The sequence below is a fragment of the Numenius arquata genome, chromosome 9 (genome assembly GCF_964106895.1).
Source record: "Numenius arquata chromosome 9, bNumArq3.hap1.1, whole genome shotgun sequence".
In the NCBI taxonomy this organism is placed as follows: domain Eukaryota; kingdom Metazoa; phylum Chordata; class Aves; order Charadriiformes; family Scolopacidae; genus Numenius; species Numenius arquata.
In genome coordinates, this window is record NC_133584.1 from 59,046,553 (window position 1) to 59,073,264 (window position 26,712).

Consider the following 26,712-nt stretch of genomic DNA (forward strand, 5'->3'; position numbering starts at 1 on the left):
AACCCCTTTCTGGAGATGGTTTGTCCCAGGGACCCTTCCCAGTCCCACCGTATGGACAAGACTGTGCCAGATCTGGCTCCTTCCATCGTATAAATCTTCCAGTACCATTCCAGTGGTCTTTAAACCACCAGACGTGCCCATCTCCCTTCAGAGGACGTGTAAGAGGTACCCAGTTTCATGTTGGGAAAGCAGTGATGGTGCACTCATGCAATGGTTTACAGGGTCCTGGGTGGGCTCGGGAGCTTCCAGAGGACTCTGCTCCTCCACTTCTGCTGTTGCTAATTTAAATCTCGCTTGAATACACATACACGAAAAGTGTAACAAGAATTCCCAGGGCGGGATCCTATGGTGAACTCCTTCTGAACCGAAGCACGGAGATAAATCAAAGTTTATGCTTTTTAACTGCTACAGACGTGCCGCACACACGGGCAAGACTATTAGAGAAAAGAGAATGTGGTTTCTCTCCGGAGAGTTGAATCTGTCCTAGTGACTCCAGGCATAACAGGGTATACAAATGGTTCCATTTCGCTGCTTTGTTTTAATGTGGATTTGTTTGTAGTCTGCCCAAGATACTAATTGGTGTTTTACAAGTATAAAGACAAAGGTGTCTGCCCTGAAGAACTCACTAACGAAAAACACTACTGTACAGTGTTAATGCACAGTCAAATTTTCTGCCTAATGAACCAATCGCTTTGATAAAATCTCTACCTCCTGGTGAATTCTCTGCTTTGATTTTCCCCTCGACTCCCATCTTCTTTTACACCTCACTTTGTATTCTTTTTCGCTCCGCTTTAAATTTTGGGGGCAGCTTGCACTTTCATCAACATTTTACGGTGTAGCTCCTTGAAAGGAAGTGAATCACCTCTTTCATTAGGAGCAAAACAGAGTTGGTCGGATGTTGCAACTGTGTGGATATTTAAGCTGAGAGATTGGAAGACCCTGGCCTGGCACAGGATTTGAAGAGGAATGGTGGTGCGACGTTAGCTTTTAATCCCTTCAACACGTTGCGGTTGATAACAGGTTGTAACATGGATGTTAGTGCCTGCATTTGCAATGCTCATATCCAGCATAATAATTGAACAATTCCTCCTCTTTAGTGATGTGTTGGCTTCTTACCACCTATGACTTAGCATGGATTCTTTTTTTTCCTCAAGAGGTGTTGATTGCTGCAAAAATAGTCGCGTTAATGGGTTGCCATCTGCACTTTACCCTCACCGCTTCCATTTGTATATTATTGCCCCTTTTCCAGAGGTGATTTCCTCTGCAGCAGAGGTGGTGGAACAGACTCCGCGGCTGCTTCTCATCTGCTTCAGCACAAAATCAGCCACTGAGTTACTCTAAATCGTCTTTAGAGGTGGGTTCTGCCATCGTTATTGTTTTGCTGTTTCTCATTGAGCGTCACTTCCATCTTAAATCGACACCTACCGTTTAACACAGATCGTGTTCTCATGAAGGAGAGATGTCTGAGAAACCGGTTTAAGGGTAGTATGAAGGTGCATTAAAGGCAAGCGGTGCTGGCACACTGTTGGGGACTTTGGATTTCTTTAATCAGCGTTACATGGATTTTCTTTCTAACCTCTATCCATGTGGTGTGCTGCTTTTAAAGTTTTCCAGCCGCTAATATATATCACATTTTAAACATGCAGAACTAGCAACAGCAGTAGCAGGCCTGAGGAACGGCTGAAATATGTCCAGACTTCTTAATTTTTATGCTATTTTATGTTAGGTTGTCTTTCACCCAAGTGCATGACTTTAATATCAACACTGAATTTCTCTGGCTATCATTTTAATTCCTTAAAGTGCTGCCTCATTTTAAGCCTGGTTTCCAGATCGATTAAGCATCTATAATTATTCCATTTATTTATTCCGTCCTCTTCTTACTGATTTCAACCACATTACATAGGCAGACAGCAGCCTTACAAAAGTTCCTCCTCTTTGTGAAAATAAATGGTCGCATAAAAAGGAAAGACTAATTGTTTTCCCAGCTGGGCCTAACTGTATTATTAGACATCAGAGAATCCACAGAGAGGAAAGCCGTTATGAATGCCGTAACCACAGGAACAGCTTCTATCAGAACTCGCACTTCATTAGATATGGGGTCATCTAGCCACAAGATGCAAAGCCACAGGAAGCCAAGTTGCTTTGCTTAGAGTTACTACAACCATCCTTTTTTTAAAGGAAAAAAGTAGCTCAGGTCTTGGACCTTCATCTTGACCTTGACCTTCATCTGTGCTTGAAATGACTTCTTTAAAAAAACTTCTTTAAAAACTCCGTGGCTCCACCCCCCTGCTTTTCTTATGGCATTAAGTGTGGGGTAACGAAGGGAAGAAACCAAAGGGAGCTGGCGTCGCTGAGTCACTTGCCGAGATTTGAGAGCTGCTGAGGCGGTGGTGGAGCTCCGCTCAGGACGCAGGGACCACCCAGCTCCTGCAGGTAGCGGAAGGGATTAGCAGAGGGCTCAGGTAATGAAAGGAGAGCAGGGTAGGGCTGAAAAGGAGGTAAGGCAACTGTAGAAAGCGGCTTTTAAGGGTGGATTTTAGGGTGTAAGAGCTGTTTGCTAAATGCTAGGCCACTCATGTCTGTTGGGCAAGGGTCTTTTTTTCCTCTTTATACCCTTTTAGCGCTCAACGTCAAGCAAGAACTTTGGTGCTGTCTGGCATCTGGTTTCTCTCTGCTTCAGAACACTTAGGAGCATCTTGGTGAACTGCTCCAAGCCTTCCATGAAGGATTTGAGCCCCCCGACCAGCACCACTTCCCTCTGAACAGAACAGCTTCCCACCACACGGCCAAGGAACTGGAGAGAGCAGCTGTGATTTAGGCTTTTTGCCTTTGCTTACCTGGAGACAGCGGAGTATTAAAGCAAATAAGACATTGGGAACAAATTGGTCTTCCCTTTAATCTGACATTTCCTCCCGAGTCTTCTCTTCATTTTGCTGCTGATTCCTGGAGCAGTTTGCTGTTAAGCTGTGATGAGCATCCCATTCCCACTTTTTTCAAAGCTCCTGTGCCAGGAGACGTTCCGGCTTGGAAAACGCACGCTGCCTGTGGGATTGCCTACCTGGCAATTATTTGTTGCCATATAATAAGCCATTCAAAGCTTTAACCTGCAAGTCCCTTGAGGCACAGGTTCTGTGTTTTGTGTGGTTCACTGGGCAACCGTAGAGCACTTCATTCCCCTTAAGGCATTACATAAAGTGTTAATAATAAAATCCTAGGAAATCTATTTGGAATTACAGGCACGGGGATTTTCTCATTGTCGGTTTTTAACATTACTGCTAAATCTTTATGGAGCACCATAAAGCTAATACTTAGCATAATGAAAGACATATGTGTCTAAAACTCACCCAGGTCAAAATTATAGAAGCAACCACCACCAAATTTAAGAAAAAAAAAATTAAAAAAAAAAAAAGAAAGGAAAAGTAAGGAGGAAGGGAAGCAGCAAAGAAGGGTGTGAAATGAAGGCTATGGTTTGCAAGGTGCAGAATCACGGAATCATTTAGGTTGGAAAAGACCTTTCATCGAGTCCAACCGTTAAAAGTTGAAGGGAGGCAAGAAAAGCGGAGCAGAAACACAGAGGTCAGCTGTGGAAAGCAAGGCAAAGGAAATGAAGTCTGAGGAGGGGTTGGAAGGTGGAGAGTGAGGCTCTCTACTCCCAGGGGAGGAAAGTAACGTAAACCCAAGAGCAGCCTGGATAGATACGGATGCGAAACACAAATAAAGTAAATGTTTTCACCTTTAATGCTTGGGAGATCAGAGCTGGATTGTCAGTCAGCAGAAAAGCTGAGCTAAGACCCTGACTGTGAGGGTACCAGCTGTCTCAACGTCATATGGCTGTCTGTCGGTTTTGAAGCACAAGACCCGTCATCTTCACTTGAATTTTCTTTGACATTGAAGGAGGCCTTGGTAGTGTAGATACTGTACATGCTGATCTAAGCTGTTCTCAAGTGGCTTGCTTACCTGGGTTAAAATGGATGAGTTTTGCAAGTTGATTGAGCCAAAGTTCTGCCAAAGATTGCGGATTTCACAAACTGACCACGAAAAGCCGGCATCTTTGTCACAGGTCACAGCATACGTGCTCTGTCTTGCTCAGGCTATGAGGCTGCACAGGTCGTGCTGGCACTTGTACTCTCCAGGGATTACCCACAAAGTAGTGCCAACCTGCATGATGACGAGTTTTCCACCTGCTTTGGGGATGAAATGTTCTTTCACTGTCAGGGCCATGGAGAAGGACTGGAGCCCCTCTGCTGTGAGGACAGGCTGAGAGAGTTGGGGGGGTTCAGCCTGGAGAAGAGAAGGCTCCGGGGAGACCACAGAGCCCCTTCCAGTCCCTAAAGGGGCTCCAGGAGAGATGGGGAGGGACTGTTGATCAGGGAGGGGAGCCATAGGATGGGGGGAAGGGTTTTAAACTGAAAGAGGGGAGATTTAGATGAGATATCAGGAAGACATTTTTCATTATGAGGGTGGTGGGACAGTGGCCCAGGTTGCCCAGAGAAGCTGTGGCTGCCCCATCCCTGGAGGGGTTCAAGGCCAGGTTGAACGGGGCTTTGAGCAACCTGTTCTGGTGGGAGGTGTCTCTGCCCAGGGCATGGGGGCTGGAACTGGATGATCTTTAAGGTCCCTTCCAACCCAAACCATTCTATGATTCTGTGTTCTCAGTAGGGACCACCTTATTTTGGTGTTTCAAGACAAGGTCAGCTATTGCTGGATCTAAACTCAGTATTTCAGAGTACGGTCACTGTTGCTAACAGACTCAAGGTCGAAGAATGTGGAGATGTATCGTGTACTTTCTCCTTCTTTCCTGCATGTCATTCCTCCTCTGAACATCCCAAGTGCCATATTTCCTTATCCCAATCGCCTCTCCAAACTGATCCTTTCTCCTTTTCTTCCCTCCTTTCATCCTTCTTTATGCTTCCTTAGCTTCCCCCATGAAATGGGAAGTCTACTTCAGGCTTATTAAAAGCCTGGCTTATTAGAAACCTTTATCTAATTGCTTTGGCACCTTATCAGCCATTTTTCAGTATGAAGGGGACAGAGACAGCATTGAAGGGATACCCAGGACTCCTTGCACTTTCTAGCAAGTGTGAAAGAAGCTGAAATACCTGTCCTACAGTAGGAAACCTCAGGAATGGGAAATATTTTGTTTCCTGTTGAAACGAGGGAATTTTTAGGCTTTCTCTGTTAGGACAGCAAGAATTGCTGCAGTTCCCTACTGTCTGTTACGGAGCGTGGGGATGGATACCCAAACCCAGAGGTTCTGTCCTTGCCTCCTCAAGAAGTTTTTCCATCCTGAATGATGTCACTTACATAGTTTGTGTTGCATCTTGCTCCCGGTTACAGTCATCCTGCCTTTCCTTCCTGTGATACTCTTGCTGCCAAAATTAATTTAGAAACCAAATTATAAGCCTTTTCACCTCGAATTCTGAAATTTATTAACTTTAGTCTTCTGTGTAAATAGTCACTCCCGGTAATGTTAATGAACGTGGAAAAATAGCAAAGCCTGTAAATCCAAATGAAGTCAGAACATCTTATGTCTTCTTTAAAGCAGTGCTCACCTTTGCTTTTATGCTGCTTGGAGTGGAATATGTGCCTCCAGGAACTTGGAAGCTAATGCTGTGAGTGAGCACGGAACAATACAAGTCTCTGCAGAAACGTTGCTCTGATAACTTTGCTTTTTTGGCCTATATTTCTCGGTGGTTGTTATTTGTTAATTACGTTACATAGCGCTCACATGTGGGCTAATTGCTTCCCCAGAGAGCTCACAATAAAATGATGGACAGAACAAGGGCAGGATGTTACACATCTCAGCGAAAGGGTAAGGTAGGACAGGGGCGATATGTTAATTAAATACTTAACGTCTGTATGTAAAAATGGGGTGGCCTTATGAAACGTGGAAGAGTTGGGTCGGTTTGTGGGGGGAGAGGATGGGTACTAATTTGAATTGAGCTGAGGAGCGGACTTGTCAGAACGGTTGTGCAAGGAAACCCCAAAAGTAAAGAAGAACAATTGAGAAAAATGCAGAAATTTATGGAAGGAGGCTGCGGGAAGATTGTACCTGGTTTGGTTGTAGCTGCAGGGCGGTACTGGGTGAATTCTTGAAAACAAGAATAAGATCCATATGAACCGTAGTTACGCTGCGTGAGTGATATTCCTTGAAAAATAAAACCCTTTCCTCAGACAAACTCTTTTCTTCAGGCCCTTATAGATGGGAGAGAAGAAAAAAAGGTGCAGACACATCCGTGCAGTTGGATTTCAGATTTCTCTTCTCATTCTTGCTGCTCGTCTTGTTTTTCTGCATCTGTCTTTTAGCCCGCGCGCTTTCGGGCAGGAGGGCTCTGCTGGTAGTCGTGCTCTGCGCTGCTCTAAATCGCTGTGGCCTGACTCATTTTCCTGCGCTGCGAATACTTCTTCGCACCTGCTTAGAGAAAAGGAACTAAGTCATGGTGAGGGCACGCTTAAGTGACTGAAAAGTGACACCAGGTATTTCTCAGCAGCTCCTCGTGCTGAAAAACAGGAAACGTCTGTACCCTCGCGCAGAGGCCTGACTTGATTTTCATCCGTGGGTCAGCTCTTCCAGCACATAACCCTCTCCGAGCAAAGAAGCGAAAGACTTTCAAGTGTGTATTTTCCTTTTGAGAAGCATTTTCTTAGGGGAAGGGGAAAGGAGTGGAGGTACGGCCATTTAAATTATCTGTTTCAGATGCTCCTGGAAGCACTTTATTTATACACAGATACGCCTTTCTACATTTATTATTAGAAAAGAGACAGGAGTGAAGTTTTATGTAGGCAGGTGTTATTTTCGGATTTTGAAGGACACGGAGTTTCCTCTGCCAGAAGCCAAGCTGTGATGCTGTTTGCTCTCAGAATTGCTACCAAAACTCTTTTCTCTCCTCTGGCTACTTCCAATGATTTTCATTGCATCCTTTCTCTCGGTGGCTTATCTCAGCATCTTAAATCTTCACAGCCCTTGTTGATACCTTTGCTTGTATTCACAATTTGTCTGACCAAGCCCATTTAGTAGTTCTCGTGTAGCCCATTCAGTTTTTTCTGTATCTGTGGCGTCTAGGAAGAAATCCTGAACTTGAGAATCGAGAAGGGTTCGGTCTTCTGAATCCTGATGAGAAGGGATTAACAGCAGCTGCCTGTTCCACACACATTGCAAAGGGATAATGAGAAGTGCCCAGGGAATGACACGACAGTAGTAAAATACTTGCATGAAGAAGATTTGGGTTACTTCTGACTGTACCTCACGGTGCTATGCCATGTGGATGGTACCTACGCTACTGGAATGACTGTCCTGGACGTTTCAAGGCTTTGGCATTTATAACGTGGGTACAGGACAAAAAGACTGTTCTACATTGATTTGACAGTAATCTTGCCCACTCCTTCAAAATACTAATTTCATAGAACAGTTTGGGTTGGAAGGGACCTTAAAGATCATCCAGTTCCAACCCTCTGCAATGTCACAGACACTTCCCACTAAACCAGGTTCCTCAAAGCCCCGTCCAACCTGGCCTTGTACCCTTCCAGGGATGGGGCAGCCACAGCTTCTCTGGGCAACCTGGGCAACTACCCTCACAGGAAAGAATTTCTTCCTGATATCTCATCTAAATCTCCCCTCTTTCAGTTTAAAACCATTCCCCCTCGTCCTATGGCTCCCCTCCCTGATCAAGAGTCCTTCCCAATCTCTCCTGTAGGCCCCCTTTAGGTACTCTTGATGAGTCCCCTTGAGAATCTCTTAATGATTTGCTTATATATGGCTTTATCAGAGAACAGACAGAAATTGTGATGTGTCTGTTGGCTGTTAAGTGTCACAGCCACGCGGCACTGTCAGGTGAGGGGAACAGCGTGGTTACTTCAGTACTTGCACGGTGACTCGCACATCTGCGATGCCTCTTTCAAGGATCTCAAAGCACTTTACAAACACTTAACGAAACTCTTAGCGCTGTTGCGAGTTTCATGTAGTTGATAAGGATGAGGGGTAATGGCTTCAAACTTGAAGAAGGGAGATTTAGATTAGATATTAGGAAGAACTTCTTTGCTGTGAGGGTGGTGAGACCCTGGCCCAGGTTGCCCAGAGAAGCTGTGGCTGCCCCATCCCTGGAGGGGTTCCAGACCAGGTTGGACGGGACTTTGAGCAACCTGGTCTGGTGGGAGGTGTCCCTGCCCATGGCAGGGGGTTGGAACTGGATGGTCGTTAACGTCCCTTCCAACCGAATTCATTCTATGATTCTATGTTATGGCATGTTTTGCACTCTGGTAGCCTGTGCCAGAGCTGGACGGAATAACTTCTTCTCCAGTGTTTCCCACCAACTCTTGTTTTGTAGCTGGGAAGAGAACTTGGGAAATGTGACCTTCCCAGTCCTGCGCTCGCTTTGCCGGACCAAATTTCCTCTTGTTATTCAAGGTGAGAACAGAACGGTTAGAATTGATTTAGGTGCTTCTGGGAAGATGAAGTCACTATGTTTGGATCTCCGTATCGTGCCAATAGAGAGATCCTAGGGGAAATCTCTTCCTTTAGTTTTGTTTATATTCAGTCTAACGCACAGATGTAATTTGCAAGGAAATGCAAAGGAAGAGAGGTTTTGCTGGCCTCAGCAGTGTAAGCAGAGTGAAATGAGATGTCACAAGGATATCTAAGTGTCTCTCTCTTTCAAGACACAAAAAGGATTTTGCTTCTCTGCAGTGTGCTGATTTTTTAACTCTTCCCCTTCAGTCTTCCACACCTCTTGTACATTATCTCACTCTGTGTATTCATAGAATCATAGAATGGTTCGGGTTGGAAAGGACCTTAAAGATCATCCAGTTCCACCCCCCTGCCCTGCGCAGGGACACCTCCCACCAGACCAGGTTGCACAAAGCCCCATCCAACCTGGCCTTGAACCCCTCCAGGGATGGGGCAGCCTCAGCTTCTCTGGGCAACCTGGGCCAGGGTCTCACCACCCTCACACCAAAGAAGTTCTTCCCGAGATCTCACCTAAATCTCCCCTCTTTCAGTTTAAAACCATTCCCCCTCGTCCTATGGCTCCACTCCCTGATCAAGAGTCCCCCTCCATCTTTCCTGTATTCTTCTTTAGCCTTCCATAGGCTGCCTTCTGCTCATGGATTTTACTTGCTACTTTTGTTTGCTAAAACTTTAATGAATGCTATTTTTTTTCCTGAAAAGTGTCAGAACAGTAGGAGGAAGTTTGTGTGCTCTGGTGGACACGGTATCGGGGTTCCCGAGCTGACGTTAGAAGTACAGGTGCTGTAACTGCTGGTCCTGTAGCTGTTAGAACTGGAGGACTGACCGGGATCTGATAATGACAGCTGGAATGAATCCCCAGGACTATCGTTGTAATCAAGTCTCTGGCCAAAATTTAATCCCTTGCACTTTTGCAACCCCTGTTGCTTCCTGTTCCGCTGTTGTTTTCAGGCTGAAGGCAAAACCCGGGCTGAGTGTTACAGCTTATTGTACGGCTCCCGTTTCACTGATGGAAACAGGCTGGGATCCAATACATCGTACGACAGCAAAAATGTATCATTTATATGATAAGCAAATGGCATTTTGGATACCTACAGGTTGTGTTCAGCAAGAGAGATGGTGGCTTTCTATTTTAGGGGTAATGCGTGAATTGTAAGAATGAACGAAAGTGCTAAAATCGGCCACTTTCTGAGGTATAGGATGAGCTTTTGGCAAAAATATAAAGGAGAATTACAGGACGGCCTGGGAGGGTTTGAATGCAGTTTTAATAGAAATCACCATGGAATTTAAAACTAAAATTAAAAATGGAGTCAGCAGATGCAGTGAAAATGTATTTGAAACCCAAGCACCTATAGATTTATACAGTAGAATGAAATGAGTGCTGCTATGTGGCAATAAAACCTCCTCACTAGGATATGGTGCCGCATCGGAAGGGGTATCCTAAGATTGTGGAACCTCCATCCTTGGAGGTACGAAAAGCTGACCTGGTCTAGCATTGGCTGAGTCCTGCTCCAGGCCAGAGGCTGGACCTCCAGAGGTCACTTCCAATCAACGATTCTGTGAATAACCCCAAAATTATTCTAGGCAGAGATTTGCCACTATAAAAGTCCTTGCCCTTTTTAATTGCAAGAAGCAGCAGCTGACTGCAATATCCTTTGTAGTTGCAGGTAAAGGCAGGTAGAGCAAAACTGGATTTTCATAATTCCATGGAGAAAATGGCTGGATTTTTTTTAAAGGCTTTTCCTTGTCCTTTTTCCTTGTCCCTTTCACATTAGTTACTTCCTAACCTCTCTCCTTGTCCTTGCTGGGGAAAGACAGAGCTGACAGTTCCCGTGGTGTACAGTACTTAATATCCGACTGGAAGATGGCAGCTGATTTTTCCGTGTATTTTAGCACAGAATTTATTTTAATGGATTCGAACAGGAAAGTCCTTCTCTATAGTAATTGGAACTTGTCCTTTTAAAAGGTGCTATCGTGTCATACAGCCCTGACAGGTATTAGACATCCAGGATTTTCATTCCGTTTCCCAGAAGTGGATTCTTTGCTATATTGGCGCTCACTATAAATAGTAGTAAAATTAAACCTCGCGATGGTCAGGTGAGGTATCCTGGTGATTAGAATACCAGGGTCAACAAGAAATTGCAGGTGACCTGAATTTTTACCGTTTCTTTCCAGGATTAGTGTTCCTGCTTTTCATCTCTTTCATTAAACCCTCTTTTATTAGAGGTCAAATTGTATCCCTGTTTAAGTTTTTACAGCGTTACGGGGCTGGAAGATGCTTCCAGAGTCCAAATCTTCCATTTTCCATTCCGAGCAAGGATTAACTCTACCTAACGCTTTCCTGATGGACGTCTGAGCTGCTTTCAAGGGTTGAGGCTCCCAGTGGTTGTTGAGGCTTCACATATATACTGATTTCTCCTACTAACAAGAGTTCACATTGGTAATTCACATCTGCTGCTGCTCGTCCTCTGCCTCATAAGCACGGGGAAAATTGTCCCTTTTTTCTGTTTGCATCAGCCCTTTCTGTATTGGAGTCTGTTGTCATTAGTTCTTCCTAAGATGCTGTCTGCAGAACACCCATCTTCATCAGGGAAAGTGAAAACATTAGAGCCTCCTGGGTAGCTCTTCTTATGAGTGAATCGACTTCAGAACTGATGGTACGTGGCCTTATTTATGCATGTATTTATTTTAATCCTGCTTAAACTCTTCATGCTACAGGTCTTTGTTCGCTCCCTTGCCTGTTTGATCCCAATCCAAGTGTTTATGCTCATACTTAACTTTAAGTTATCAGCTCCTTAAAGCAAGACTCTGTCCTCCTTAATGTCTGCAGAGCTCCAGAGTGACTCTGGGTGAATAATCTGCTGCGTTTCTCCCCATCCCAGCTAGACCTGGCTCAGAGAGATACAGGGATGCTCTGGGTTCTTGCCTGTGGGGTTGTGCGACTGCGCGGGGGTCATTCCGACGCACCTCTGCGGTGAGGACCTGAAGCAGCAGAAACAGAACTGGGTTATATTAATCTCATTGTTCTGGTTTCTCAACGAGAAAGTAGCTAATTGCCGTGGTTCAGCCCGACCACAGAAAGGGGTTGTTGCATTTTCAAGCTATGAATGATCGCGCGATTGCCATGTAACTCCTTCCTTACTTCGTCTCGCCCATTTTCTGTAATTTAAGTGAGAACCTACTGAAATTATAGTTTAGCTTTATTCTGCCTTTATGCTCCCCCCTTCTGTGCTTTTTCCCTTTGTGTCATTTTGGGGAATTCAGGCTAACAAACTTGCTTGTGAATTAGTACCCCCTCATTTGCAAACGGAGGAGCAAAGGCTTGAAATTACTTCACTTAAGTAATTGTAGTTCGTGCGTGGCAGATCTGAGACTCTATGGTAGACGGTTTTGATTCCCCTATTCTGAGCTTTAAGGGCTGAGAAGGAAACGCTTGCGGTCTGGAGAGGAGGGAAACTTCACTGAATTAATCCAAGCTGCTTCTGTTGCCGATGTACCGGCACCCTTTTGTCTTTGCTGATTGGTTATTTCTCGCTTTTCCTCCCAGAGTAACATGCGGATGCACTTTTTCTTTTTAGATTTTAATTCTTCAATCTTAAATCTCAAAAAATATTTGGGGTTCAAACTCATTTGATTTCATGAGATGTCTAAATGCTTTCCACTTTGGGTTTCTGCTGTTACCAAACTGTTTTCACGATGCGATGTGAATTGTTTTCTTTATATAATTGACTGTAATCCCCTATTTTTTAATTCACTAAATAACTGTGGTTGAAAGGTGCTCTGAGAGTGTGATGCCTTAAAAATGCAATCCTGATCCTGCAGGAATCAAGGGAACCAGGATTTCAGTCTCTTAAGTTCGGTGTACTAACTTAATCATTAAATCAGCATTGTGTGTCTCAAGTGAAGAAAAGAGTCAGAAAAAAAAACCACAGCGGTATTTAGAGTGCTTTATGTACTTCCAATTATTTTCCATACATTTAACTAATTACATAAGCAGATGATATTTACAGGGGACTTCTGGCTATAATTGACCTTCATCTTTTCCTGTGCACTTCCCAACCTCTCCTTGAATTTTCCTATTGTTTCCTCTTAATCATTCCACATTTAACACCATGTTTCAAGCAGTCCTTTTCTCTTGCGTGGGACCGTCCTACCAGTTCCCTAGAGACCAGTATTCCCAACTCTTTTCAACTTCACCTTCTCAGCCCAGTTTTGTTGGCAATTTTTGAACTCGCAGCATGGACACATGTATCTCCTCCAAAGCCCAGTCTTGAAGCCACCCACCAGTTGCAGCACAATTGGTCTTTTCCTTTGTGATCATCAGTTCTTTGGAGCTGGAGTGTTTCTTTCTGTCTTTTATCTTGTGTAATAAATTGCTTTTCAGAAGTTGCAGCAACAGAGTAAACATTTAAGTATGTATATCATATAAGTATGTATATCAGGGCCATGAGGATTCTGGGAGGGCTGGAGCCCCTCTGCTGGGAGGACAGGCTGAGAAAGTTGGGGGGGTTCAGCCTGGAGAAGAGAAGGCTCCAGGGAGACCTTGGAGCCCCTTCCAGTCCCTCAAGGGGCTCCAGGAGAGATGGGGAGGGGCTCTTGATCAGGGAGGGGAGCCATAGGACAAGGGGAAACAGTTTTAAACTGAAAGAGGGGAGATTGAGATGAGGTCTCAGGAAGAACTTCTTTGGTGTGAGGGTGGTGAGACCCTGGCCCAGGTTGCCCAGAGAAGCTGTGGCTGCCCCATCCCTGGAGGGGTTCAAGGCCAGGTTGGACGGGGCTTTGAGCAACCTGGTCTGGTGGGAGGTGTCTGCCCAGGGCAGGGGGTGGGACTGGATGATCTTTAAGGTCCCTTCTAACCCAAACCATTCTATGATTCTATGATCTTATTTTTCTTTGAGACTTAGATGTGTGCGTTGGGGCAAGCAGGGAAGGAGTTGCATAAACTGTGAATCTCCCTACGAGAGGTTAGAGAACACTGATGTTTAGAATTCAGTGGTGTTCCCATGGCTACTGGGACAGGTACATCGCAGGAGGGGGAACACTTCTGGCACTTAACAGCCTTTTCCAGGTGATTTATGGTTTCACATAAGCTTTTCCTAAACTGAGAGGTTTCCTAGGGTTGGCACCTCTTTGCTTGTCTCCATGCCCTGTTGGTTCTGTGTTCAGTGGCCCATGGTTATTAAAATTCTTATCAATAAAGGAGTTTCTGAGCAAGTTTCTTATTTTCTGGGCTCATGAACTCCTCAGCTTAACCAAAGGAACATAATTTTTTTTTTATGTCTAATGTATTTTATAAAAGAAATGTGTAGAGTTCAAGTAATATTTGCCTTCAATTACAGTAATTAAGTTGTCAGGACTTGAAGTCACCGAGGGAATGAGAAAATCCTTTCCTGGTTGGCCAGGGGGTAATTGGTGTTCTGGTGGCAAGTAGGTTTTACATATTGGGGTGGGGAGGGAAACTGTTCTGGCTGGCATCGGCAGCACAAAACCGGGGAGACCGTTCATCATTTTGCAATCCAAGGTGTCAAAATCCTGCCGTGGGTAGAAGGAAAAGGAAAAGAAAGTGCCCTGTTTAACTCTGCTTTAGCGGGGCATCTATTTTTGATCCGCTCTAACGCCACTTGCTCGGGTTGGGAGGTGTATCTCACTCAAAAGACGGCGTCTACCAACAAATCTGTTTATTCTATGGATTCTGACTTGTCAAATTTCTACTGCAGGTCCCCTTCCAAATATCTATATCTATAGATGTGTAGGGTTTTTTTTTTCTCCAGGTTCAACATCTCTTCTTTGCCAGGAGTCAAATAGTTTCAGTAACTTCATAAACTTACCTGAAGGGTACACTACAAGGTATTCCTACAAGAAAAGCACCTAATTTTTCTAAGTGCCCACACAAACATTACTGGCATCTCAAGTGTGGCATTGCTTTCATTCAATTGGAATAGCTCTCTTGAAAGCAGATGTATGAGGAAATCGCTACTCGTAATGCATCACTAATGACACAAATTTTTGCATTCCTGCTCGTGTGACTGAGTGAAGGTTACGGCTGCCGAAGGAGCCAGACCTGCAAAACCTTACTCCCAAGCCCTGATAAACCCTGCCTCAGCCAGCGAGTTTAATGATGCCCTGAAGAGAGCCAGATTGCTTATCTACGCCATCACGCAATAACTGTAAAGGGTTGAGATAAGTGGGTTTATATCTCCCAGTTTGCTGCTGGCCTTCACCCCGTGTATCCGTTCGTGCCAGGGAAAGTGGGTATGAAATATCACTGCTCTGATTTGCTGGTGTTTTATAGTCACTTCCATTCACATACAAGAGGGATGAGCAGAGTGGATGCTCTTCTCTATCCCTGCATTTATGAATGGAAAATCAGGGAAGTATCTCTGTCCTACTGACCACGTTGGACTGCAATAGCTGCCGATCATCTCCCGTTCAAGAAGCGTGTTGTAGGCCAGATGGTGGTAAGGTTTCTACTCACTTCTCACCTGCTCAGCTTTTCCCATTGAGGGAGGTGTGTGCATTTACCTGCAGTTCATACAGGGCTTTGAAAAAAAAAAAAAAAGCAATGTAAAATTTGGGACATTTCCAAGAGTCATCTGTGACATTTGCTAAGCAAAAGGATATGCCACAAAGGGTTATTTTTGAGTGCTTCACTCTCCGTGCAAAGGAGTCTGAATTTCAGCTGCCTTTTTGGGTTGTTTGTTTTGTAAGTCACAGATAATTGAACAAGTTATGTGTTTGCATCTTGTTGCATTCGTTGCTTTTTCAGAGTCAGTTCTCTTCATGCCGTACATAACATCCAGCTCCAGAGCTACGCTTTGCTTTTTATTTTATATTTACTTTCTAGATAGTAGGCTCTTTTTATAGATATTCACCTGCAGCTGGAGTTGAACAGCTATTTATTTAGTGTATGTAGAAGCCTTGTAAGATCTAACCCGTGATGTCGGTTTTGCCATCTGATAACGTACGATCAAATGGAGCGTGTTTAAATAACAGCATCTGGGACACAATGACAGTCAACCAGCTACGAAACCAACATTTCTAAAGATCAGATAAGATGGAAGAGATGCATCGATGCCGGATTGCGCCGGGTATCAGAGGTTCTTCCACTTTGGTGTTAGAGGTGTTCCAGGCACGGGATTTCCTTTATGCCACGGGCTAATAGATCGTACTCTGTTATTTTTCACGTTGGTTTATGTCTTGTAGAAATATGTGCCTTTGCAAAGTGAGTGTAATACACCGAGTATGATAGTGTCATACGTAATCTGCATGAGTTGCATGGGAGGACATAAACAGTAAGAAGTTCAACCCAACAGAGAGTTGTGTGGTTCTGAGTTCTCATGCTGCCTTCCATAGTGTCATCTCTCCCTAAATCTTCTGCATTAAGGGCTGCCTTCTATTTCTGCCCAAGTCTGTACCTTTCACAGAATCAGAGAATGATTTGGGTTGGAAGGGACCATAAAGATCTTACCATTCCAACCCCCCTGCCCTGGGCCGGGACACCTCCCACCAGACCAAGTTGCTCCAAGCCCCCTCCAACCTGGCCTTGAACCCCTCCAGGGATGGGGCAGCCACAGCTTCTCTGGGCAACCTGGGCCAGGCTCTCACCACCCTCACACCAAAGAAGTTCTTCCCCACATCTTACCTCAACTCCCCTCTTTCAGTGTCAAACCCTTCCCCCTCCTCCTAGGCCTCCTGTCCCTGATCAAGAGTCCCTCCCCAGCTTTCCTGGAGCCCCTTGAGGGACTGGAAGGGGCTCTGTGGTCTCCCCGGAGCCTTCTCTTCTCCAGGCTGAACCTCCCCAACTCTCTCAGCCTGTCCTCACAGCAGAGGGGCTCCAGCCCTCCCAGCATCTCCGTGGCCTCCTCTGGCTCCGCTCCAACAGCTCCATGTCTCTCCTGTGCTGAGGCCCCAGAGCTGGAGGCAGCACTGGGGGGGGTCTCCCCAGAGCGGAGCAGAGGGGCAGAATCCCCCCCCTCTCCCTGCTGGCCACGCTGCTGGGGATGCAGCCCAGGGTAGGGGGGGGCTTTCTGGGCTGCCAGCGCACATTGCCAGCTCGTGTTGAGCTTCTCGTCCACCAACACCCCCAGGTCCTTCTCCTTAGGGCTGCTCTCCAGCCATTCTCTGCCCAACCTGTATTTGTGCTTCACAATTAATTTTCAAAGCACTATGTTGTTTTTTATTAGTGTGAAAAAAGAAGAACCTTATTTTTAAAGCCAGTATTTCTGACTCTCACCCCTCTCTTCTTTGTTCACCTGCAGGAGGATCTGCCCGGTCCTGAGTCTCAGGAAGAGAAGCAGGGAAGCGGCTGGCTCTCGGAGCCCACGGACGGGTACAATACGGTGAAGAGTGTCCTCACGGTACAGGAGTATTTCGCCAAGCGCATGGCAAAACTGAAGGGCTCCCAGAATGAAACAGAAACAAAGGGATATAATTCCCACCCGACAACTGACAAGGCTTTGGAGCCTTCAGAAGAACTGAAAACCAAAGTCAAAAAGAAAAAGAAGAAGCAGAAGAGAGATGAGGCAGAGAGTACAGAGCAGTGCGAGAAACCAAAAGTGAAACAGTCTAAGATAGGAATCTTGAATGGCAAGGAACTGGATGCTCCGTTAAATGAGTGTCACTCGGGGAAAAAGAAAAGAAAACACAAAGAGCAGCATGAAGAGGAAAGCATTGGCTGCGATGAAAATATGGGCAATGGAGAAATTTATACGGGAGTATCTGATGGGGAAGATCTCAGCGTAGAGGACTCTGAGGCAAAGCAAAAGAAACGCCATAAGAAGAAACACAAAAAGCAAAAAGAGGAGACAGATGAGTGTGGGGAAGGAGCTCAGAGAAAGAAAAAGAAGCACCGCAAGCACATGTAACCATTTAAGAGTCAAGCTGGGACTCGGGGGTGATTTGAACCCATGTTAGAGGGTTAGAGGAGAAGTCTGTGTGAAGACACCAGCCAGACATCACTGTAATCCAGTCTTGAGCACGTTGCTCTACCTCCAACTGAAACCAGTGTTTAAATACAGCTTTTTTCAAGGCAGAACATGCTGACAGGCCAACATGAGCTTCAGTACCTTGTTAAAAAGATGCAGGGCCAAGGCTGGCATGTCTGCAAAGCAGGACTCGATAAATTTATTGTTTTTTCTCAATCCAGGGGGAAAAAAAAGTCACCCTACTACTGCCTTTAATAATAAAGCCACTCTTGTTCTCATTTGTGACAGCCCAGCTCTGCTTCTGGAAACAGGAGGGGGTTTAGTAAAGCTGTATGTATTTTTTCACTGATTTTTGCAAAATCCTGTCTTCATTTTTTCATTGATCTCCTTTTACATCTAAAATGAATGTTGTTTCTTCCCCAACTCCTTACTCAAGTGAAAGGTTTACGCCTCAGTGTCAGTGCTAAAGAACGAAATAAAAATACCTCCCTTTGTTTCCTTTGCCAGTTGTTAACTATCGTCAAGCAATTTGTAACTTTGCAACAAAGCTAAAGGAGCTGTGCCTTTATTAAACACATACAACCTTCGGTTCCCAGGCAGCGTTTTGGTTACCTTCAGTGGTGCATCTGGAAATCAAAAAGTTGTCTTGGATGGAGCAAAGTTGTCTGTGAAATTAAGAGAACAAACAGATTTTAAAAGCGTAGCTGGTCGGATGCATTCGTCTTGCCATTTATACATTGAAATTCTGCAATTTAGATTTATAACCAAATTAGAGGGGTTTTTTTCTATTCGTAAACCTGGAAATAAGTAATGCTGGAACCCGGCAGCTTAAACATGGGGGATGGATTTTGGCATCTGAATGTCCCTCAGCTGAGTGCTGTCAGCAGGGATGGGTGAGCTTGGAAGCGGGGGAACGGGAAGAAGCGCTCACCATCCTGGAGTCTGGTTCTGCTACTGCTTTGGCCACGGCAAATTGCCAGCCCGACCCTGAAATCCAGCTGGTTTTCATGGAATAATCCAGAGGAGCTGACCAGAATTCAAACCCGTTAGTTGTTGGTTTGACTTTGGGCCTGGGCTGTGTCTCATCAGTGTAAATCTAAAACATCCCCATTGCCCTGCTCCGCTGAATAAAATAGGGACTTTTTCTTTTTTTTTTTTTTTAATTGTCTTAGCTCAGTTGAGTTGCTTAACGAGGTTTGAAAAACATTGTCAAGATGCAGATGTTAATATGAAAAAATTTCCTCGAGCTGCCTTTATTGTCCAGTGGGAGAAGCTGAGTCTGAAGCGCACAGTCCCCGTGGCTAAAGATGTTTTAGCTGCAGCTGAAATCTTACGAAATCTTCCTTTTATTTTTTCTTTTTTTCTTTTTTTTTTTTTTTTGGTGAGATATCTTGGTTTACAGCTCACCTTTCTTGCCCCTCAGGACACGCTCATTCGTTGCAGCGAAATTACTGTCGTTTTCCTTATTGTGAGGGAGGACGGGATGCCTTTCTCTGTGTTTCACGCTGGCGTGAAAAGTTTCTCAACCTTGCAGGATTTGCTTTTCAGCGCTGTACAAATATTGGCCGGGATGGGGCTGCTGCGGCTGGGCTTGTTCCCTGCCTTCCTTCAACGAACCTGCCGCTTAATGCCGTGAGGTTGCCGTAGAGTTGCGAGTAAGCTCCGTGCTTGGGGTGAAAAAAAACCCACTATTCTCGATGGAAAAAAAACAGCAAAATAATTGATTTCTGTTATATTGAAGCATCCTAAGTTTTGGGGGTGCCCCTCAAAGCAGCCTTTCTAATTTCACCCCGAGTTTGGATTTTTGTTTGTTAGCAGAAGCCAAAAGCTCGACTTTTTCCAATGATTTTTATTATTATTTTTAAGTCTTAAGCAGCTAAACTTTACGGTCTCTCTGAGATTTCAGTTTGAAAAGGTGCTAGTCAAGGAACGGGGTTTCTTTCTCCAAATACCACTGGGCTTGCTTGTTTGTTCTCTGTATTAATCTTCCAGGAGTTTCTGTGTGCTAAATTCTTCTGAGCGTTTGGCCGGATTCCAGTGTTGGTTATGGAAAGAATAAAACCAGGAGTAAATCTTTATAAATTTACCGTGTTACTACAGTTAAGCACTTCATATGAGGAAAAAGACCTGGGAGTTCTGGTGGACAACAGGATGACCATGAGCCAGCAATGTGCCCTTGTGGCCAAGAAGGTCAATGGCATCCTGGGGGGCATCAGGAAGAGCACGACCAGCAGGTGGAGGGAGGTCATCCTGCCCCTCTGCTCTGCCCTAGGAAGGCCCCATCTGGAGCACTGGGTCCAGTTCTGGGCTCCCCAGTTCAAGAAGGTACAGGAGAGGGTACAGCAGAGGGCTACAAAGATGATGAGGGGCCTGGAGCATCTCTCTTACAAGGAAAGGCTGAGGGACTTGGGTCTTTTTACTCTGGAGAAGACTGAGGGGGGATCTGATCAACGCCTATAAATAATTAAAGGATGGGTGTCAGGAGGATGGGGCCAGTCTTGTCTCAGTGGTGCCCAGTGACAGGACAAGAGGTAACAGGCACAAACTTGAACATAAGAAGTCCCGTCTAACTGTGAGGAGGAACTTCTTTACTCTGAGGGGGGCAGAGCCCTGGAAGAGGCTGCCCAGAGAGGTGGTGGAGTCTCCGTCTCTGGAGAATTCCAAACCCACCTGGACGTGTTCCTCTGCAGCCTGCTCTGGGTGCACCTGCCTTGGCAGGGAGTTGGAGGAGATGATCTCCAGAGGTCCCTTCCAACCCCAGATCAGTCTGTGATTCTGTATCTATGCTTTAAGTCTGTCTTAGATTGAAATACAGAAGATTCTCTATTTGTCCAAGAAGTGGGAATTTCACTTTTATCCCAGGAAATGTAGGATTTTAATGAGCCTCAAGCTCAAAGAGAGAAATAGCATGTGCAGAACATGAGTTTTAGGGGGAAAAAGAAATATAATAGCCTAACATTTAAAACAAGGAATTCACGTTTCTGCTCTGCTCTGCGTGTCTTAGTGGTCGGCCAACTTTGTGTTACTCGACAAAGAGCTCCTCTTACCAGACTCTGTCCGGTGAAGGGGATGATTGAGACGTTGAGGAACGTGTCTCAAAGTAATAAATTATATTTTCTTCTTGTTGTTTATCGAGGGTTGTGAGTCCAGTTTTATCCACGCTCGGGTTTGGCGAGAAGGTTCTTTTTTCGAAAGCGTAAGAAGAAGAATCACGTCGTTACCCGAATGGGGAAATTAGCAGAACGTAAGCACAAAGTAATCAGTTGGTTTCATTTCAGTGCAAATAGGACTTTTAAACAGCAGGGTCTTTTGTTTATATATTTATCCATTGGGCTCGCACACTGCGGCACAAAATTACGTACCTCCAAGTGAAATTACCCAGAAACCAAGCAAAATGAGAGTCGCCGCTCTGCTTTTCCTCCCAAACCGAGAATGATGCACACACAGCAGAGATCTTAAAATCTTTCCAGTTCTGGTCATCCCAGGTCACCGGTGACAGAGAAGAAAATTTGCCTTATCCCACTGGGAGCCTGATGCAGGTGCTGGTTGCTCGGGAGTGACTTCCCTTCTTCGCTGGCAGAGCGGTTTTCTTCACTTTGAGCCTCGAAATTCACTGTCGGGGAAGCAAAGGGGATTTGCAATTGGAATTCTGTGAATAGCAATAAACGTGCCGACTCGTGTGCTTGTAATTACCTGCGAGCACAGAACTCCAGCCTGGAAAGTAGAGGCCACGGGAAAGTAGTCTGTTACCAGCATCGGGCCGAAGTCTGCACGAGCTTTATGGGTTTCAGCTGGTTTGATGGTGCTGTGTCCAACTCTGCAGAGCCTTCCTGCGAGGCAAGGGTGAGACGTGACAACCCAGATGTGTGGGACAGGCACCGTTCCTTGGATTTCTTCCCAAGATCATAGAATCGTAGAATGGTTTGGGTTGGAAGGGACCTTAAAGACCATCTGGTTCCAGCCCCCCTGCCCTGGGCAGGGACACCTCCCACCAGAACAGGTTGCTCCAAGCCCCCTCCAACCTGGCCTTGAACCCCTCCAGGGATGGGGCAGCCACAGCTTCTCTGGGCAACCTGGGCCAGGCTCTCACCATCCTCACAGCAAAGTTCTTCCCCACATCAAGTCTAAATCTCCTCTCTTTCAGATTACAACTGTTCCCCCTCATCCTATGGCTCCCCTCCCTGATCCAGAGTCCCTCCCCAGCTTTCCTGGATCCCCTTGAGGGACTGGAAGGGGCTCCAAGGTCTCCCCGGAGCCTTCTCTTCTCCAGGCTGAACCCCCCCAACTCTCTCAGCCTGTCCTCCCAGCAGAGAGGCTCCAGCCCTCCCAGCATCTCCGTGGCCTCCTCTGGCCCCGCTCCAACAGCTCCATGTCTCTCCTGTGCTGAGGCCCCAGAGCTGGGCACCGGTGGGGTCTCAGATGTACCAGCTCTAGTCCTTTACACACAAGCAGTGCAAAGCAGAAGTAACAGCCAAGGTTATTGCAAAGCACAGATTTGTGCCACTATTAAGTACAAGTTTTAAGACAACCCCGTTTCAGATGGGGTTCAGATTTCAGGCCCCCAAATCCTTACGTCTGTGTGAATTTTGGTCCTTTAGACGGTATCCAAGATGCAGCCGCTTTGTGCGAACCTTAAGAAATGCACTTGGGGACCCGTCCCATTCAGCATCGCGTTCAGTTAATGCAGTTTTCCTTTAAGCCGAAGGTAGTTCCGGTTCTTTCAGATAATCAGCTCTCGGCAGAGAAAATTAGCTGAATGCACCCATGTAATTAACCAATTTTCTCCTGTTTAAACACACAGGAGTGAAGTTCTTAAAGCACCCACCTTCAAAAGGCACCATTTACGTCACGAAACCTCCAAACCTGCCAGCGCCGAGAGGAGGAAGGAAGCTCCGAGAAGAGAGGAAAACCACACAAAGTCTATTGGAAACGCGGCGTCGCATCACGCCTCTCTTAAAAATAAATAAATAAATAAATAAAAAATCTTTGTCCTCAAACAACGGGAGGATTTCTCGCCTCTGAGGCCGTTCTTTGCTTCATTCCTCCTCGTTCCTGGGCAGGAGAACCCTAATTACGCGAAGGGTTGTAAATCTCATCCGCGCAGTGTTAGCGGCCGAGGGTCTGAGCTCAGGGAGTGCGGGGACAATAACCCCAGCTCCATTCCTGTCCCACGCAGGGACAAACAAACTTTTCTTTGGATAAACAAACCTTTAGCGATGTGGCACTGGTGAATACGGTAAAAAATTTTAAAAAACTCCTGTGGTGGCAGAAGCGGGAAAATCGCTCCAAAGCCAAACTGGAGCTCGGTTTCTCAGCAAGTCACAACTTAAAATTCTGCTTCTGAGTCACTCTAATTATTTTTTTTTTCTTATCTTAATCCATTTTTATCCATTTTAAAAGGCAAGAGGGAAATTCTGCTAGCCCCTTGTAACCTAAAGGGACTGAAAGATATTTATTTTGTAACTCTTTTAACGCTGCATTTTAAAAATCATTGGAGCATCGTGAGTGTGTGTGCTCAAAATTTTAGCTTTTTTATTTTGGTCTACATTTTTCACTGCGGGCTGTATAAGGGGAAAGCTCTGGTTTCTCCTCCTAAATGACTGGTCCCAGTAGGGATCCCTGGGGAAAGCCTGGTGGACCCCGGGAGGATTGGGGGGTGGGCAAGAGGTGGATCTTCTGTCTGGGTGGGAGCCGCGCCGCCGAGAGCCGGCTCTTCTGCTGGGAACCCCCAGCTGCCTCTGCCAAAACTGCCCCTGGGAGCCCAGAGCTTCATCAATAATTAAGGCACATGTGAATATCGAGCTAATTTAGGATTTGCACTTTCTCACCCATTTTAATGTCTCCGAAGCAAGGGGTGGGGTAGGGGGGGTTGGGGGAAGTTATTTAGTGAAAATAAACCCGCCGTTGGCAAGCCGAGTGAAAAGCCAGATGTGGGATCCGGGCTAAAAGGGGATGGTTTTTTTTTTTTTAAAGAGTGGGGATGGTCTCACCCGCGCGGGGCGAAAGCCGGGTTGGGGTCAGGGATTTTCTTGCCTGCCCCACGGGGAGTTGCCGCCACCGTTCCCCATCCGCTAAAAACGGGGAGAACAAAGCTTTTCTTCCACCCTTTGTCTGCTCAGTCTATTTTAGCCCGTAGCTTTTAGCCTGTAATTTCCCAGCTCTCCAAAGCAAAGCCCTGGGAGAGCTCTGCTCCTTCCCGTGCCCCAGATACAGGTAAGCGTTCCGAACGCCAGAATGGAGAAGGTAAGCGTTAAAAAAAAAAAACAAAAAAAACAAACCAAAAACCAACAAAAAGTCCAGATGAGTTCTTTCCAGACTGCTGCTAATTACCCTGATGCGGTCCCAATTAACAAGGTGGCATTTTCACAGGGCCCCAGCTGCCTTTATGTAACGCGGAGCTTCCTCCAGGACAGGTTTAACCAGCATTTTAGGTCGGGTGCAGAATGAAACCCATCTTACTAATGCAATCAGAATGCCAGGTGCTAAAGGAGAGGGGGGGAAGGAAAAAGAAAGTGATTATTATTATTATTATTATTATTATTATTATTATTATTATTTTATTACTACTACTATTATTAATTTGCACTCAAAATGTGGGGGACCCTAGGAAGGGTGCTGTCTTCCAGCCTGGGAGGAAATCCAAATTTTTCCAGTACTTTTGCGGTATTTTTTGTCCTGCAACCGCAGGGGAATTTCTAAAAAAACCCTGTGAGTTTCCCCCCCTGCGATACCCGGGGGGAGATCAGTCGATGTTACCCCCACAATGCGGAGGGGAAGAGCGAGGAGGAGGAAAAACCCGGGTGAGGGGCTCCGAGAGCCTCCAGGCACCCGTCGGGTCCCGTCCCTGCTCAGCGCTTCATCCTCCCCTGGAAAATCCTTGGAAAATCTCCCCTCCTTGGAAAAGCGGTGCGGGATGGAGGCAGTGCCGTGTGTCGCGTGGAATTCGTCTCTTCCTTTTTTTTCCCTTTTCCCTTGAGGGGATATATTGTACTACTACTACTAAAAATCCTCTGGCCTCCAGGGCCTCGAGTAACAGAGGTTGTTATTTTTATAATAATGACGATATCCAGGCCCGGCGCATCCTGAGGGGTGGAAAATAACACGGCCATATTCAAAATAAAACCTCGCGACTTCGGGCGGGTTTTTTTGGGGTTTTTGTTGTTTTTTTTTTTTTTTTTTTTTTGCAGGGCACTTCAACTCCTACTAAAGGGAAATAAATAAGTAATAATAATAATAATAATAATAAAAAAAGGATGTTGCGGGTTTTCTTCCCAACCTCCCGTCCTGCAAAACGCACCCAGGAGACCCGTTCGGGGCAGGACAGAGGGTTTGGCATCCTCCCTCCCTGCCCCATCCCGGCACTTCGAGGCGGGATGGGATGGGATTTACGGAGAAGAACCGGAGCCCGCCGTGTCCAAAACACAGATGAAAGGCAGTTGCTATGTGCCTGCCTGCGTGTCCCTGTGTGTAAAGGGTTTATAAATCTGTCCCGGGACCAGGAAATCTCCTGCGCCTTTTAGATTTTAAGAGAAGTTGCCTTCCTGTTGTATTCCCAGATAACGCAGCTCTGATCCAGCCCGTTTGTAAATAGCTTAATAGATTTTAATCAGTTCCTTCGGAAAATGTTGTTGCTTCCTCAGGGTTTTAATTCGGTCCCGGGGAAAAGCTCAGAAAGGGCAGTTGTTGCTCCGGCTGGAGGCGAAGTTGGCAGCTTCCACCTCTCCGCACCCCCAAATCACCGTAACCCACCAGAACCGCGGGGATTTTGTGTGAAACGAGGGGAGAGACCGGGAAACCCAGGCAGATCCTGCACCCTCACGGCTCACGTTTACATACCGCGCTCTCCATCACTCGTAATCTGACAAGAGTCAATAGGAACACCCAGGGCACGTGGTAAATCGCTGCTTACCTGCACAAACACACACACACACACACACACACACACACACACGGCCCTGGGATCCACACTGGGTTTTTTCCCCCTCTGTCCCCATGGGTTAGATGGGGCAGCGGCGGCCGGCCGGCCCCGAGGAAATGCCTTCCCATCTCTTGCCCCGACTTTCTGGCAGGGCGGAGAGGAAATCCACCATCAGTCAAAGCGGAGCCGCTGCAGCCCATGTCAGGGGGTCAGAATCATAAAGGAATCCAGCGACTAAATATATTCGGCGGGGGCAAGCGGCAGGGATGAACCGGGCAAGGGGGTCCGGCTGGGGATTTTGGGTCCCATCGCCTTCCTGGAGATCCTTTGTCCCAGCGGGGGGAACATTTCTCGGGGGTGACTTTCCCACCCTCACGGGGTTAGTGGGAAATATCGTTGGGTGATGGCGGTGCTTCCATCCAAGCAGGGCTGGGGTGGCTTTGCAGGATGGGGCAGCAGCAAGAAAAAGCATCAGACCGGCCTTCCGTCTCCCAGTGTCCCAGGGATGGGCACTGGGGACCAACTGGGGATGTTGCAGCCCCTCTGGGCTGTGCCCAGCGCCATCGCCTGCCCTGTGTGGCCCCTGAAAACCTCACCCAGGAGCCCAACCAGGCTGGACAAGCGCCCACCAGCAGGTTGACTGGGTCCCAGTTTCCCTCCTGTATATATATATCCCTGGGACCTGGGAATTTGGGGTAACTGGGTCAAAACCAGAGAGCACAGCCTGGACTAGCAGTTAAAACAGGGGGTGTGGAGGAAAGGGGGGACCTGCCTGTGGGACCCGTGTCTTGATTTCCCCCTGCAAACAGGCACGCTGCAGCTTGCCAAACTCTGGGGAGGGGTCTGGCGGGGGGGGGGAACTAGTTTGGAGCCATTTTCCTTTTCTTTCCAGATCACCCTAAAAAAAAAAAAAAGAAATCTCAGTGCCCTCATCTCCTCTCTCTGCGTTTCCCCCAGCCTTGAAGTTTCTGGGGGCTTTGAGATACGGGGGCTGTGCAGGGGTGGCAGGGCCGTTTCCAGCTCCCTCCTCCCTCCCCTTCAGTGGGCAAAATAATAAAAAAAATTAATAATAAAAGGGGAGAGGGAGGAGGGGAGAAGAAGGGGGAGGCTGGGGGTGCTGCTCCCCACCACCACCACCACCTCCCCCCCAGGGGGTGCCGGGCAGAGGGTGGGGAGAAGTTTTTCTCCCCCGCGCCATCCTGGCCGGGGCTCCGGAGTTTGCAAACAAGGAGGAGCAGCCAGTACCTTCGGTGTCATTGGAGGAGGTTTTTTCCAAGGAGCTGATAAATACGGGGGAGGCCGGGCAGGAGGCTGGGACTGCGCGGGGACCCCGAGGGCAGCGCAGCGGGGCAGAGGCGGGTCGGGGCTGGGGCTCGGAGCTGGCGGGGGGGGGGCGGTGGGGCCGGGCC

The 26,712-nt window shown here is 46.7% G+C and overlaps 1 protein-coding gene across 1 annotated transcript in view; it reads left to right on the plus strand.

Annotated features, from left to right (window-relative positions):
• The window catches only part of PINX1 (PIN2 (TERF1) interacting telomerase inhibitor 1), a 65,275-nt gene extending 47,296 nt beyond the window's left edge, over positions 1-17,979 (plus strand). The window contains exon 7 of the mRNA XM_074153150.1: positions 16,720-17,979. Within this exon, the coding sequence (XP_074009251.1) occupies positions 16,720-17,325 (606 nt within the window). The 3' untranslated portion in view covers positions 17,326-17,979. The remainder of the gene's footprint in view (positions 1-16,719) is intronic.
• Positions 17,980-26,712: the final 8,733 nt, after the last annotated feature.